The sequence below is a fragment of the Cryptomeria japonica genome, chromosome 9 (genome assembly GCF_030272615.1).
Source record: "Cryptomeria japonica chromosome 9, Sugi_1.0, whole genome shotgun sequence".
NCBI lineage: Eukaryota > Viridiplantae > Streptophyta > Pinopsida > Cupressales > Cupressaceae > Cryptomeria > Cryptomeria japonica.
The window spans coordinates 607,656,397-607,671,599 of NC_081413.1; the positions used below are offsets into that span (position 1 = coordinate 607,656,397).

General features: G+C 36.9%; 1 protein-coding gene across 1 annotated transcript; it reads left to right on the forward strand.

The window, feature by feature from the left end:
* The first annotated feature begins 230 nt into the window (after positions 1-230).
* On the forward strand, positions 231-12,845 carry LOC131040215 (WRKY transcription factor SUSIBA2). The gene is made up of 6 exons (XM_057973122.2): positions 231-1,013; positions 4,231-4,428; positions 5,062-5,665; positions 5,779-5,935; positions 6,059-6,217; positions 11,833-12,845. The coding sequence occupies exons 1-6, from the start codon at positions 600-602 to the stop codon at positions 12,521-12,523; spliced, it is 2,223 nt and encodes a 740-aa protein (XP_057829105.1). The 5' UTR covers positions 231-599; the 3' UTR covers positions 12,524-12,845.
* The last annotated feature ends 2,358 nt before the right edge of the window (positions 12,846-15,203 follow it).

Genomic DNA, 15,203 nt, shown 5'->3' on the forward strand with positions numbered 1-15,203 from the left:
ATGTCATTTTCTTGTCTCAAATATATAATCAAATATCACATTTTAATTTATTTAATTATGTCTAATCCCATCCTATTATGATTTAATTAGTTAACCTAAGATATTTATGAGAATGATGTACATAGTTCTAGAGCAACAATAGAGGTTATCCTTAACTGAACTAAAAAGAACCTGCCAACAGATTGCCCCACAATCACCAAATGTTAGAAGAGTGTCTGTCCTCTCCAAACTCCCAAGTTCCCATCCACCAAGGTTGATTGCATAGGTATCTATCTACAATCTATTTATCCACAAAATACGAAAAAGCAAAAGCCATAAAAGGATTTGAAGCACTGAAATTATAACCAAAAGGCCAACATTTATCACAATATTATTGTTTTTTAACATCTTCCCAAAGGGACAAATTTGCTTGTTAAAAGTCGTCGGCCTAACATAGCGTCGACCTCGGATCGAATTACAGAGAGGCTGTCTCTCTGCTGTGCTGTGCTGTTTCCTGTTGTGCTGCCCATAATATACTGCCTTCTCTCGGAAATTCTCATAACAACCCAACAAGAAGACAACAAAAAATAGAACAACTCGGTTCAGTTTAACTCAACTCAATGGGGGATGACCAAAATGGTGGGCAGAAACCAGCTTTGAGCCGTGATTATCCGGAAAACCAGATTAGGAAACCGCTGGGTGAAGAAAATTCCAATCTTTCGATGCAAGAGAGCGCCGCCAATTGTCTTTCTGGCTACCCATTTGAAGAAAATGGTGATGGGACAGGATCTGGTATGCCGATGCCCGGTGGTTTTAATAGCAGGAAAATTGGGGGTAGTTTTGCTGAGAGCTTAGCTGCCAGGACAGGTGGGGATAATCCCAGGCTGAATATTAATAGCAATAGCAATACTGCTCGGTTTAAGGCCTTGCCGCCCTCAAGCTTGCCGATACCGCGGTCCCCTTGCCTGACAATACCGCCTGGCTTGAGCCCCACCACTTTGTTGGACTCTCCTGTTCTTCTCTCTAACTCTCTGGTATGTTCGTTACAGGTTTCCTTTTCTGTTTTTGAAGGGAAAAAAAAATTCTGTGCTCTTTTTCTTCGTTTTGGACAAATTTGGGTTTTTGACTGTGATTTTTTTTTTATCTGTTGGAAACTGGGTTGCTGGCCATGTTGGAATTGTTTGGGTTTGATCACCGAAAGTTTCGTTTTTTGAATCACTTTCAAACCCAAGCAAACAAGTAAAATGCATGCCTAGTTGTGTTAGACAATGTCCTTGCCCCTCCGGGGATAAACTTGTGCTAGTTGTACTTGCCACAACTCAGGGGTTCTCACCAGGGAAATTCACTGGGAACTTGCATCCCCATTGGGTTGCACTGCGAGTTGCTTGGGGTGTTTTACTTAAACAATTTAGCATGTCTAATGGGATGGGAATCTGGAGCTTCGTTATGAAATCCTGATACTTTTTTCACCTGCTTCAATCCCATCCGGCATTTGAAAATGTCCTTTTACCCGTATGAATGAAGGATTATTTTGAAGAGGGTACTTGAAAACCTATTATAATAATAGCGGGGTAGCAGAATAAGGTCTGCAACTCATCAGGGAAATCCTGGTTTATGTTTCTAATGTAAATGGGTGGAAAAATGAAATGAAATGATTCTAGTTACATCCACGAGAGCGAGCTGTCTATGGCACCACAAAACGTGAAGCTGCATCGGCTGCCAATTAAAGGGATGAAGTTTAATAAATAGTCTCTTTCTTCTAAAAGATAGATCTTCATCTTCTGATTTTGATAAGAAATTTCCCAGTATTCATTATTCTTGCCTCTTGAGCTCAAACATGGAGTTCCTTTATTTGCACCTCTTCAGTTATCTCAATCGTTGGAGTTACTTTATTCTTGCCTCTTCGAAGAGCTCAAACATGGAGTTTGTGTATTCTTTCCTCTTCAAAGAGCTCAAACACGAGTTCCTTATTCAGGCTATAAATATCTTCTCCATCCATTGATTTAACCTCAAGCTGGTCAAGCCCGGGGATCAGAGTGTTAAAAGACTGCAACACCGAAAACAAATCATCCACCTCAATGTTACTCTGGCTCAAATGTGCTGACCTGCTTGCTGGGTTTTCACGGGATCTGGTGCACTGATGCTGGTATCCAGATTACAGTTTCCAAGCTGAGTACATATTAAATGGTCACTTAATTAAGGTTACACCTAGTGGGGGGGTGGTGAATAGTTCCATGGTATATATTTCAAAGGCTACCACGGCTCATGCATGATCAATTGAAAAATTGTCGTGGGATCTGGTAATCTATGCCATAACTGGATTATAATGCTTGAACTGGCTTGATGTTGAATGCTCAATATCAAGTATGCATCTACTATTGGTTGAGGGATTAGTTCCAAACTTCCATGAGATATGTTACAAAGGTGAGTAACATCGTGAGAAATGCCAATTGTGATCCTACTCCGGCTCATGCAACCTTAACTGCTGAGTATATAAGATCTGGTGCATGAATGTTAGTAACTTAGTAATCCACATTGGAATGCCTGAGCGGTTTGCATATTGAATGATCATCATTAGGTGTTGATCCAGTAAGGGCTTAGTGGTTTTTTCCATGGGATATTTTATAATGGTTTCGGAGGTTCGTTTTAGGAATTAGAGTCTCTAACTCTTTGCCAATGGGGTGCCAGGCGTTGAAGTGCAAATGCTTAGTTCTTCAGACAGAAAATAGTGCAAGAGCTCTGAGCTGTCATCCTTGCCTTTGTAGCAAGACTTATGTTTTGCCGTTGTGTGCAGAGGCCTTTGATGGTTGCAATGTGACATCATACTAAGCTTTTCTGGCTTTGTGTTTCGATGTTAAAGTTATACCTCTTTTGTTTATGCATCTTTTACCCCATCTATGCTGTTTTGCAAAGGCTTTGCAGGTTCATGTTAAACATTATGAGCCCTAACTCTTCGCCAATAAGGCAGCAGGATTTAATGTGCAGGGACCTTAAATCTTCCGTCCAATGAATTCCTCACCTCATTTAACATTAATGTGTATTGATCTCTCTTCTCCCTCATGGATATGGTATACAGACAATGAATCTCACTATGTCCCTCAGCTTAAAGTCAAAAGGAAGCCCACCTTGTTATCCTCATCCCCCAAACATTTCAGGAACTTGGGGATGCCTCAGAAACTTTGATTTTGATACAGACCTACCAGTTGCAGTGACTCAGACTTGAGCTCCTATTTTGATACAAACCTACCAGTTACATCTGTTGATTAGGGGCAGCCATATATTTTCTATGAATTTGTCATTTTATAGTTGAAACTTGCAGCCTTTGGGCATTTTGTTATAATTCTTAATTTCTTATATAATATGTAGCACATTGACAATGAAAGAATTTGAATTTTGTTAATTTGTTTGTCAGTTTTCACGTGAAATCTGTATGTCTAATGTTATGTATTAAGCTTCTACAATGTTTATGATATGAATATTTGAAATTTCTCTATATTTTTAAAAATTTCCCTATTTTTTCATGGCCATTCCCTGCCGTCCCCTAAAACATGGCCCAAAAGTATCTCCATACCAGAAACACGTCCCCATCCCCTGCCGTCCCTGTCCCCAAAACTTGGGGGAGCATAGGAAAAACATTCTACCACATTCTCCACACTAATTAGTTAACTTTGTTCCTTTCTTGCAAAGTGTTGAAAGAGAACTTGACTCATGAGTATGAGATGACATGCTTGTAAAATATTTTATTGTCACCTTGGCAATGTAGTAGAATGGGTTTCCTGTTTCCTTTGTAACCACAGAAAGAGGGCAAATAAAATTGGAGAGATATACCTGTCTTTAATTTAGGTTTCTCGTGTCATTCGTGTTGAAACTCAAAAAGACTGGAACTAGTCCACTGGGTAAGCCCATATTAGGCTTATAATAAAGTCACAAGTCCTGATTTTATAGAACCACAATATAGAATTGAAGTTTTGTGATACGGATGAAATTTTGAGAAACTGTGCTCTGAGGTTACCTTGATATGTATGAGTAGATTCCATGATAATACTCTACTTTCTTTCTAATTATTTGCTTTGAAACCTTGACAACAATGGAAATTACTATAGCAATAGATTTCATCTGGATATTGCACAAAGACACCTTTTTCAGTTTTTCCCCTTCAAACATAGCTCAAGAAAAGAATTTTAGTGGTAATAGTTTCCATCTATTGAACATTGAAAATATGATAAAGTTGTGGATTGTGTATATGAACAGGCTGAACCATCTCCTACAACTGGCACTTTTTTATTGCCACCTTTTTTCTTTGACAGTGTTCGTGCATGTGATTCACCATCATTTACATCAGATGTTTCTAAGAACAGTGGGATTGAAGATGGAAAGTCTTCCAGCTTTGAATTTAAACAATTTGCCAAATCTGGGAGCAATTCGAGCCTGTCACCTCTTGGGGGCTTGGTAATTTCAATATTTCTTTGCTTATCTTTCATTAAGTATGTATGTTTGCTTGTTTACATCTTTATTTTCATATTTTGTGCTGGTCTTCCGGTATTGGTTTTAGTTATTGGGTGCATTGGTAATATGGTATTGACAATGGGGCCTTGATTGTTTGTTCAATCAATGAAGACGGGCATGTGAAAATTTGCAAGTGTGTGCAACACAACCATCTATTTATCGACAAGTATTGCATTTCAACAATTAGAGGAAACATGTTTTGCCTTAAAAGTTGTCTTTTGTGCAAGAAATGGGAACTTTTATTTCTGATCATATCATTGTACATGATTTGTTTTACTTTTAAAGTTTAAGGACTTATCAATAAATTAGAAGACGAAAGACTCATGCGATAAATTTTAGCCATTCTGTTGGACAGAATAGTTTATGGATGGTTTTCTCTCCTGTATGATGAAGTATGATAGGGAGAAGTTCTGAAGTAGTAAACTGATCTTGTCATAAGTATGCACTTAGAAGCTGGAACTTAGCGCCTAGAAACAGATCTTATGTTTTTATGTGAATGTTTTATAGTGATATTTTTTATGGGTGAGGGAGTGTACAAAGTTAAAATACTAACAATGTGGTGTTATTCCTTTGAAGGCTTCTTTTGGTTCGAGTTACGAGCAAGCTCAAAATCAATATCAACCTAAAATTCAGTCTCAATCACAATCTCAAACTCAGTCATGGACCACAAGTGCATCTGCTATCGAAAAAGAGTTTGTTTTGAATCGTCCACCTGAACATCCAGCAGCTAGCACTACTGCAGATGGTCCATTGTATGCTGTTCCTTTACGGGCCGTTCCTTCTCAGGTTACCACTGCACAGTCTACTTCTTTTCAAGAACAGCAGATGCAGAACTCCAATATGCAGGCACACACTTCAGAAGGTGATCAAAATGTGTCAGTTCCTTTGGCAGTGGCAGAGAAACCATCTGAAGATGGATACAATTGGCGGAAATATGGGCAAAAGCATGTGAAAGGCAGTGAATACCCTCGGAGTTATTATAAGTGCACTCACCCAAATTGTCAAATGAGAAAAAAGTTGGAACGTTCTCACGATGGACAAATAACAGAGATTATCTATAAGGGTGTCCACGATCACCCTAAACCTCAGCCCAGCCGTAGATCAGCAATAGGTGCTGCTCATGTAAGCCAGGATGAAGAAGAGATAAATGAAGGCTTTGGAAGTATTGTAAAAATTGAAGGTACAGTTATTATTATATATTGAAATGTAGGGATGCCACAGATGTTTATATCCTATGTTGAAAGGAAATTTATTAAACTCCCGTATCTACTTTTCTGGCTGTTTAACTGTCAGATCCACCATCAACGATGCAAGGACAAACCTCCAATCATCTAGAGTCAACAGGCACCCCAGAATTTTCATCAATTTCAGCTAGCGATGATGATGGAGAGGGTGGAGGTAAATCATTGGGGGAGGATGCTGATGAAGACGAGTCTGAATCAAAGCGCAGGTGGGTTATCATAGAAAACTATCTCATTTTGAAACTTTTATTGGTCACAGAACTTTGCTGATAAACATATAAGCAGTGATTGGTAAAAGGGTACTTTATGCATGGGTTTTGAAAAAATTACAGGAAGAAAGAAAACGGTTCGGCAGATGTCATCACATCCAATAGAACCATACGTGAGCCACGTGTTGTTGTACAGACAACTAGCGAGATTGATATCCTTGATGATGGATATCGATGGCGTAAATATGGACAAAAAGTGGTGAAGGGTAATCCTAATCCAAGGTATGACCATGATTGGCTTTTCTGAAACATGTTTGATTCAAACAGAGTCTGTTAAGCACCAGATTATTCTTGGATTTTTTCTTGTATGTAAATCTAGAAATATTATTAGTAAAGATCAGAATTGTCTAAACAATTTACCATGCCTTGACGACTGCAAGTGTGAAATAAGTCACTAGAAACATTCCAATGATGTTTTATAATATTCTCTTGTACTTTTTTTTTTTCCAAGATTCAGTTTGCCGTTTCAAGTGTCTTTAAAATCTAAATATTAATGCACCCATATTTCTTAGAAAAGCATTAATGAATATATGGTCACTCAAGTTTTTGGCAACTTAGAATAGATAAGAAATGGATTACTCAAATATTTTTAGCCTGTTTAACTTGTGGACATTTGTGTAATGAAAATACTCTAGGGAATTACGTTTGTGCCATGTTGAACAGTGTTAATGCTCAGCCTGTGACAATAAGCGAAGCTGAATGAAACTCCATTCAAAACGCAAATTTATTGTTCTGCTCTGGGATGGATGTACGAGTACAAGTGGCAAATTTAATTTTTCCTTTGAACAACTGACCTATAAATTTGACAGCCTTTTCTTATTATTAGAGATAGTGGTCCATTCCAGTTTGCTTATTGACCTAAGAAGCATCTGCTAGGTGCATCTAGTAAGGGCAATGTAGATTAGGTTCAAAATGGATCAAATACATTTTTGCAGAACGGGGCAGATTGAGATTGTCTTACAAAGTTGTGAACATGGCTTTGTTTGTGGTGCCCAAAGCTCAGAAATTCTGCCATATTATGTAGCTCTTACAAAGACTTGAGAAGACCTCTTAAATTTATGGTACACAAAGTTTCAGAGATTGCTACACAGCAGTAGAATAATGTTGTTTTCAGGTAACTTTTGACATAATAATGACAATGAATCACTTGAGTTTGGCTGTACATGATGAATTGTTTGTTTGTTTTGATTGGCCAAAGGATGTTTTACATTAATTTACAGGGCAAAACTCTTAAGCAAGAATACACTTTTCATATTTGCAAAGAGGGCCTGCTGTCTATAGTTGGCAGATTAGATTATTAGACTGCTAGTATAGAACTCATGCTTCTCAGTTACCAGAATGTGCTTTCCATATAAATCAAACATAAACGTTTATAACAGGCTGAGGGAGCATAAAGATACTTGAGGATACATTAAAATGTTAATACACACTTAACTTCCATTATTATAAGAAGTCGTGACAATTTTTTTTTTTGCTAATATGGGTCAGACTTATCTTACCACACAATACCATTTATTAGACTATTGGTTAATTGTTATGTTTCCAGTTTGCTTAGATTGGCCCTCAGATCCAGGTTTGGTTTGTACCTGGTCAAAGTATGTGGTCTGGTCTCCTGTGGATGTACACAGGACTTTGCAGTGTCCACCTGGGTTCAACAGAGTATGGCCTGCCCATGCCTAGCCTGCACCAACTGCAAGCATCATGCCTTTTTTTAATTTATTTTTACTCTTTTTTCGTTTTCTTCATACCTTTTCTTTCCATCATATTTCACAGAAAGGTAAAATAAAATGAGACTCTTCCTCACATCACTGCTACAAAACAATTTCATTGTTAATGATGGGGGACTTGTACAAGTGGCGCCATTACTGTAAAGAAGCCAAGAAGACTGTTAAGAAGGCCATTGTTCCCTGAAGCTTCTCTTTCTTACACTTCTCTGTCTGATGATGGCTGATGAGTATGTGCCTAAAATGGTGGTGTTTTGGAGCTGTTGTAATTATTGCTGTTGTTGCTGCTGTTTTAAATTCATATTCTGCTCGTTTTCTTAAGTTTTGGAGAACTGTCCTTTGGTTAGTTCTGGAATATTATCTTCTGCACTTCTCTTTAAAGCAATAATTGCTTGCTTCGCATTTGTTAAAAACAATGCATGCTTTACTTTTGTACCATCTTTTTCATTAGCATCATGAATTTTCTTTTTTAATTTTTATGCTCTTGGCGGGGTCCACACAAAGGGAATTACTTTTAATATTGAGGTACATATGATCGTATAAATTTTTAATGGTTGTTTTGTTTATTAAATTTATGTTATGTGGTCCCTGTTTTTAGGCTAGAATGTGTATATATTTATGATTTTTACATATTTTTTGTATGGATGTACCCAAGACGTATCCAATCCCAATTGTTTTTGGCTGTACCCACGTACCTGAACCCCACACCGAACCCAAATCCAAACTGCTAACCTGGTTAATTGTCCCCTAAAGCAGGAGCTATATAGTATATTCTAAAGAGGCAAGCTTATCTGCCATGCTACCATGGAAATTGGTCAGGACATATTAAAAGATTCACTGGACAACTATTAGCTGTCATGTACCATGAGAATAGTCTCTTGATCTCAAGCTGCCAGCACTGCTCTGGCAGCATGATCTTTGGGGTCATTGCCATAATTTCCATTAGGACTGTCTTCATAATCTTCGAGAGCTTGAAACCCAGGATGGAGAAGAGCAGATCTTTTTCCCAATCAGGAAGTTGAGTTTATTCCTAAGAACACTCAAATATAACTTAAGGAGTTGATTGGTAATTCCATCAAAAATATTATTTAGCAATAGTCTAGAAAATACACCAAGTCATCAATTTTGAATTCTAGTTAGTACTTGCAAACTGGATGGGGTCTGGTCCCATGAGGTGGGCTAAGGTTTGGAAGGACAGGGTCTTTTCCTACTCTTTGGTAAGCTAGGGACGGGGTCCTTGGTATTGTCATCAGATGGGGTCTGGGCTCACAGGGTGAGCTAGGGTTTGGAGGGATGAGGTCTTTTTCCTACCTTTGATAAACTAGGGAAGGGGTCTATAGTTTCGTCACTGTTGAGTTAGGGACAGGGTCTTTTAGCTCAACAGATTTGCAAGGTATTTATGGGGAATTCATGATTTGATCAACTTGGGTATTGTGCAAGGATGTATTGACTTGAATATATTTATATAGATTGCAATTCTTGATAAAACTATTATATCTTGAGTGAATTCTATTATTTTAAAGAATATCCATTACAAATAATCATGCTCTAAGGTTAACTTAGTTGCTCGATGAGATCTTCAATTTCTATTTTTGTACCATTAATGGTAGATCAAAGATCTAGATTCTAATTTATTGAAAATCCTGACTTTTCCTTGGGAGTGTTGGATGATCCCACCCCCTCTTCATGAATAAGTATTCCTTACGGCAGCCTTTCAAAACATAAATTATGAACCACCCTTAGGAGGTCTTTAATTCATGCATCCCACTGGGATTCAAATACTAACACCATTATCAAGCAACCAAACATACAATATTCAACATCTATCCACTGTTTTCTTCTTCTTCTTCTTCTTCTTCTTCTTCTTATGTACCTAATGCCAAGTTCCAACATCCATTAAGTCCCGTTCTTTTTCTTTTGGTTATGTGTCTAATGTTCATCAGCTACACACAGTCCTGTTCTTGTTTTGCATATGTGCCTATGTTATTAAATGACTCCGATGTTCTCCTAATTTGGGGGCACATGCAGAACATGAATGAAATGTGCATGTATGGTAGGATGGTAGGATTCTCTGTTTTGGGGATTCAGGTGGTTCATTTTCATATTTCAAAGCTATTGTAATCTGTATTCTTAAATCATTTCATATGGATCTGTGCTTTGGCTGCTTACTGAAAGGCTTTAGGGTCTTAATCCAGTCTACTTATATAATCACACGTAAATTCAGTCTTCCATGACCTTATTACCTAATGCATGGATTGTAGGAATTGCCCTAGGCCAATATATTGGTTCTCGACTGACCTCTTGTCTGAATTTCGTACCCCTATTTTGGAAACGAATTTTGTGCAGCTTTGTGTGTTAAGTGGGACGGTCTCCTACATTGCTTGTTAAACTTTTGATCATAGTTTAGGAATGTTGATTTCTATTTTAGACTTATAGTAATAGAATCATTGGGCCTTTGCAATTTGATTTTTGCCCTTCTGCCCATTGCCTTCTGCTGCTCACAAATTCAATCTTCCATGACCTTATTACCTAAGACATGGATAGGAATTGCCCTAGGCCAATATTTCTGGTTCTTGACTGACCTCTGGTCTGAATTTGGTACCCCTATTTTGGAAATGAATTTTGCGCTACAGTCTCCTACATGGCTTGTTAAACGTTTGATCATAGTTTAGGAATGTTGATTTCTATTTTAGACATAATAGTAATAGGATCACGGGGCCTTTGCCTTTGATTTCTGCCCTTCTGCCCATTGCCTTCTGCTGCTCATGATTTTAATGCTTTTTTAATTAGAGATTGTTGTATCTGTGTTCGAAAAATATCTGCAGTAGGATTTTGACATTTTGTTCCTCAATAATACCTCCTCCTGTTGTGTGTGATGTGTTGGGTTTCTATGATAATCCTATATTAATAATAATAACAGTTGTAAGTCAATGAGAATTTATGAAGCATTCCATGCCACCAAAAGCTTTTCTAATCTGGAAGCCAGCATTGGGGTGCAAGTCCCCTGGTTTTTTGTTAGTGACCTACCCTTGCCCGCTACTAACATTACTTATGGAACCTATTGTGCTTGGTGGGTTTCTTTGCCTTCTGGTTGTTATCATTGTGATGCTCTTTTGAGTACAAGATGCTAATGAGATTATGGGATGTGTCTATGGTGCATCTGTGCTTTATTTTGTCCTCCTCTCTTGTGTTGTTCTGTACTTAATAATTCCCCATTGAGAACATTTGTGAACAAAAGAAGGCTAGTTCAGCATTCCATGCTACCAAAACTTTACCAATTGGAAAACAAGATTCTTGGTGCAAGTCCCTACGTTCAGGTCTTCAATGTTCTCTTCTCCATTACAAACATTACTTAGATGTGCTGCTCAGGCTTCATGGATCCCCTTTCCTTGTGCTGGCTTTTATTGTAATGTTTTCTTAACTTTGAGCTGTTGGTAATCTTGTGGTATATTTTTGATAGGATTTGTTCCATGTTTATAATTGCACTCTTCTGAACAAACTTAACATCTAGCTTTCTATTTTCTACATTTTGTTTTTTTATTCTTCGGCATTAACTATTATTATTCGATTTTTATTTCCTTCCTCACATTTTGCTTCTAGGTTTGGTTTTGAGTTTCAATAAGATTGGGGGAGTCGAGATACAAATTTCTTACCCTTATGATGCATGTGTCAAGACACAATAATAATTCTCAAGTGGACTGACATTTGGGACCACATTTGTCTGCTCATGTAGAGATCTATGGTTGAACTAATTCAATAATACTTGAAATTTTATATTTATCTGAGGATTCTCGGTTGTCTTTAAAATTTAATATTTAATTCTAATTTTGTTGTATTTGCTAGTTTAGCAATTTTAGAAACATTTTGATTCGGTTAGTTTTTTTAGCAGGTGAAAATATTTGTATTATTGATGAACTTATCTATAATTATTAATTTTTTATGGAACAATTGAAAAATTCTTTTGCAAGACTCAGATGGCAGTGGATCTGAGTTAACATTGTACTACATCCAAGATTTGAATATGCAGAGTAGTTTTATTGTTATAAATGTTCTAGAATTTGCTTTGCCATATCTTTGCTATGATTCTTACTTGTGGAATATTTTGGGCTTCAGGAGCTATTATAAATGTACAAATGCAGGATGTCCTGTCAGGAAACATGTTGAAAGAGCCTCACATGATCCAAAGGCAGTAATTACAACATACGAGGGGAAACATAACCACGATGTACCAGCCGCACGGAATAGCAGCCATAGCAGCCATGACAATGCTGGAATTGGAAATGCTCAACCTTCTGCAGTAAGGCAGAGTAATTTTGCAGTGCCTGGTAATGGTATTGTAAGGCCCGTTTCTCATGTGCAAGACACATTGCCACAGTTTGAAAGGCATCCAGAACAGACATACTTGTTTGAAAGAGTTGCAGATGGAAGTCTTAAATCACAAGATAGGAGTGCTGGCATTCTTGACCTAGGAGTGGGGGGAAGCATGGGTTTTGGGAAATTTGGCTTTGATAATAACCTTAGACAGAGTGAGAAATTGCACACAACCCAAATATCTCCTTCAATTCCACCTCAGATGCATAGTTCTTTAGGCCTTGGAATGGCTAGTGCCGGCCTTAATAGTGGAAGGTCTGCAGTCCCTTTCCAGTCCTTTTTTGGGCAATCTAAAGAGAAAGATATGGAGCTTCGAAGAGCCAAGGAAGAAGCGCCAGAGCACTTCGATTTTGAGGATACTGTGCCTGTCAATCATGCATCAAATTCATCTGTTTATCATCAAAATGTGGGAAGATTAGTGATGGGCCCTTGAATGTATACTGTCATTTATTAAATTTCAGTGAGGTTGTGGAAAGGTATTACGTTCCTTGACTTTAAATGGAGATGGGGCATGTAAACACTTGAAAGTGTGGGGCAGCAAAGAACAAATAAGGGGTGCAAGATAAATGCCAAGAGATTATTATGGCCATCAAACTTGACAATGCAAATTTCTATTGGTGGGTAGCTGGTGGCCAGTGCGTTCTGTAGTGGGTTTATGTCTTGCAGAAATGTTGGGAATTTGTGTAAATTATCTCTTACAGTAGTTCCATTTTGTTATTCAATTTACAGGTTCACTTGATTCAGGCATTTGTTTATATTTACATGTATCATTTTTCAATGTATACTTTTATAATTTTATTTATCCTTTGCAATTTTGTTTCCTATTTTTTGTGGCTGCCTACTGATGACACTCACATATTCTCTAAAATCATGTTGAGCTGTTTATTTAGAATATTAGAAATTTTCTGCAGTCGGTTTAGTAGATTATACTTTGTTCTGAACTTGTGGACTAGGCTGTAGTATCTGTGATTATCTCTTGTATTGGGATCCATGAATCTTTATAACAAATTCTCCAGATAAAATATGGATAAATTAAAATAATTCGTTATTATCTTTAAAATTTCTTTATGAGAATGTTTGTTTTGTCCTGCCCCTTTTGGGATAATGAAATCATAGGTGTTAAAAATGATACAATAACATCCTTTTGCAGTTCTGTAGCACACCAAATGTGGATAGTTGTTTTCAATAATGATATAAATTGATAATATAAAGATAGTAACCTTTCAATTTTGTTTATGTAGTTGGCTCTCAAACAAAACTCACAGGACTGCATTCTGGTGTCATTAATAGGCGAATCTCCCCAAACTAGACTTCTAGAGCTCAATCTTAATGTACTTATAAAATGGTTTAAACAGTGAACACTAATGGTTTGACTCTACTGACGAGGACAACGAAAAGAGTCTTTTTAACACTTCAAGGGTCAAGCCAATCTGCGAAGTGTACTCCATTCTTCGGTGTAGAATTCTCTGGGTCTGTGGTGGACGATTTGACCAAAAACATCAAAATAAACATGAGAATGTATCGATACAATAGGTAAATACCTGCAGTCAATTACCATGATAGTTTCTTATTTGATGATGTTCGTGTATTCATTTCAATGCTTGCTCAGTAATTTGTCATGAAATGAGAAACATCTCCTCCTTCGGGATTTTTTAAGTCATAATTTTGTGTTTTTAATATCCTGAGATTTGGTGGACATTGGTTGAAAAAGTTGAACTCGTCAACTTTATCTGGTCCTTGCTTGAGCATGAACCACATCACCATGATAAAGGTGATGGGGAATGCATTACCCACGCCTCATATGGATACGATCCTTTTATTGCTTCCATATAATTTTAACGTTTAAGACAGATAAAAGGTGCAATAGATCAACATTTTCAACAGGAAATAAATAGTTAATAGATCAACGCATTCAACAGGAAATCAACAGTACGAAATGTCTAGCACATCATCCTTCTGTGCAAGGGATACACTGACTAGCATCATAAATGGACGGATCACAAAATTTGAAGATTTTTGTTATGCATTCACATCTTGCTTAGAAAGTCCTTTATTTGTTAAAATTTTGAATTTGAAAGTGTATAAAGGGATAAAAGAATGGTATGTCAACCAACCCTCTGAAGATGACCTGCAAACAAAACCCAATAAATTTACCCAGGTTTGAGACCCTTGAAATACAGAAGAATGAAATGTATTTTCGTAGAACAATGAACACATTCCCAAACAAATCTATATTTTTTTTGTTAACTCAGGGGTATCCCCGTGACCCAGCCCAGTGCCCAACCTGCCATGCCTTGGTCTTACTTACTGCCATGTCGGGGCTAGGAATGGGCAACCTAAGACGAGACTTATCCTCTGGGGATGCATGCATTTGATTTTGAAATTAAAATTATTTTTTCAATGCATTTGATTTTGAAATTAAAATTATTTTTTCAATGCATATGATTTTGAACGAGAATATGAAAAGCTTGACAGAATAAGCTCATGGCTGAGCTTTTTTTCAGAACTGAACATTTCCTTATGTAATTATTTATTAAAAATAAAACTAGATGTCAAAGCAATTCCAAGTTAGATTTCCACTCGACCTTTCCTTCCCACCTCCCCTCCTTTATATGAAGAGGGTCTGCAATCTACCTCAAGTTTTGATCCGAAATGTTGATATCAAAAACTCACACTTTTATATCCAGAAGCACTCCCAACATAATATCATATATTATGTCTGTTATACCGTATCTTTTAAACCCTGGTTCCTGTCTCCTCCATTCTCACCAAGAACCAACTGGGAGACCTTGCATACAATGCTAGCAGAGTGCCAACAAATTTTTAAATAAGATAAATATAAACACACAAATTTTATTGATTAATAAAAATTTTCATTGATAATATTTAAAATATTATTTTACAAAAACAATTATACTAACAATTTTATAAATCTTAGAAAACAGTTAAAAAGTTCTACAATTTAAAACTATCTAGAAGTATAAGAAATTTGTTTATCTATGAAGAATATAGATTTTCAAAATTTAACTGTATTGATCTTTATTTTTTTTCCTTTCTAATTTATAATTGAATCATCTAAAATATTCAAAACTTTATTCCTTGTGATCCAACTT

Coding starts and splice junctions, on each gene's coding strand:
- LOC131040215 (XM_057973122.2), top strand. CDS start 600: ATGGGGGATGACCAAAATGGTGGGCAGAAACCAGCTTTGAGCCGTGAT. Junction 1,014..4,230: donor TTCTTCTCTCTAACTCTCTG/GTATGTTCGTTA, acceptor GTATATGAACAG/GCTGAACCATCTCCTACAAC. Junction 6,218..11,832: donor AAGGGTAATCCTAATCCAAG/GTATGACCATGA, acceptor TTTGGGCTTCAG/GAGCTATTATAAATGTACAA.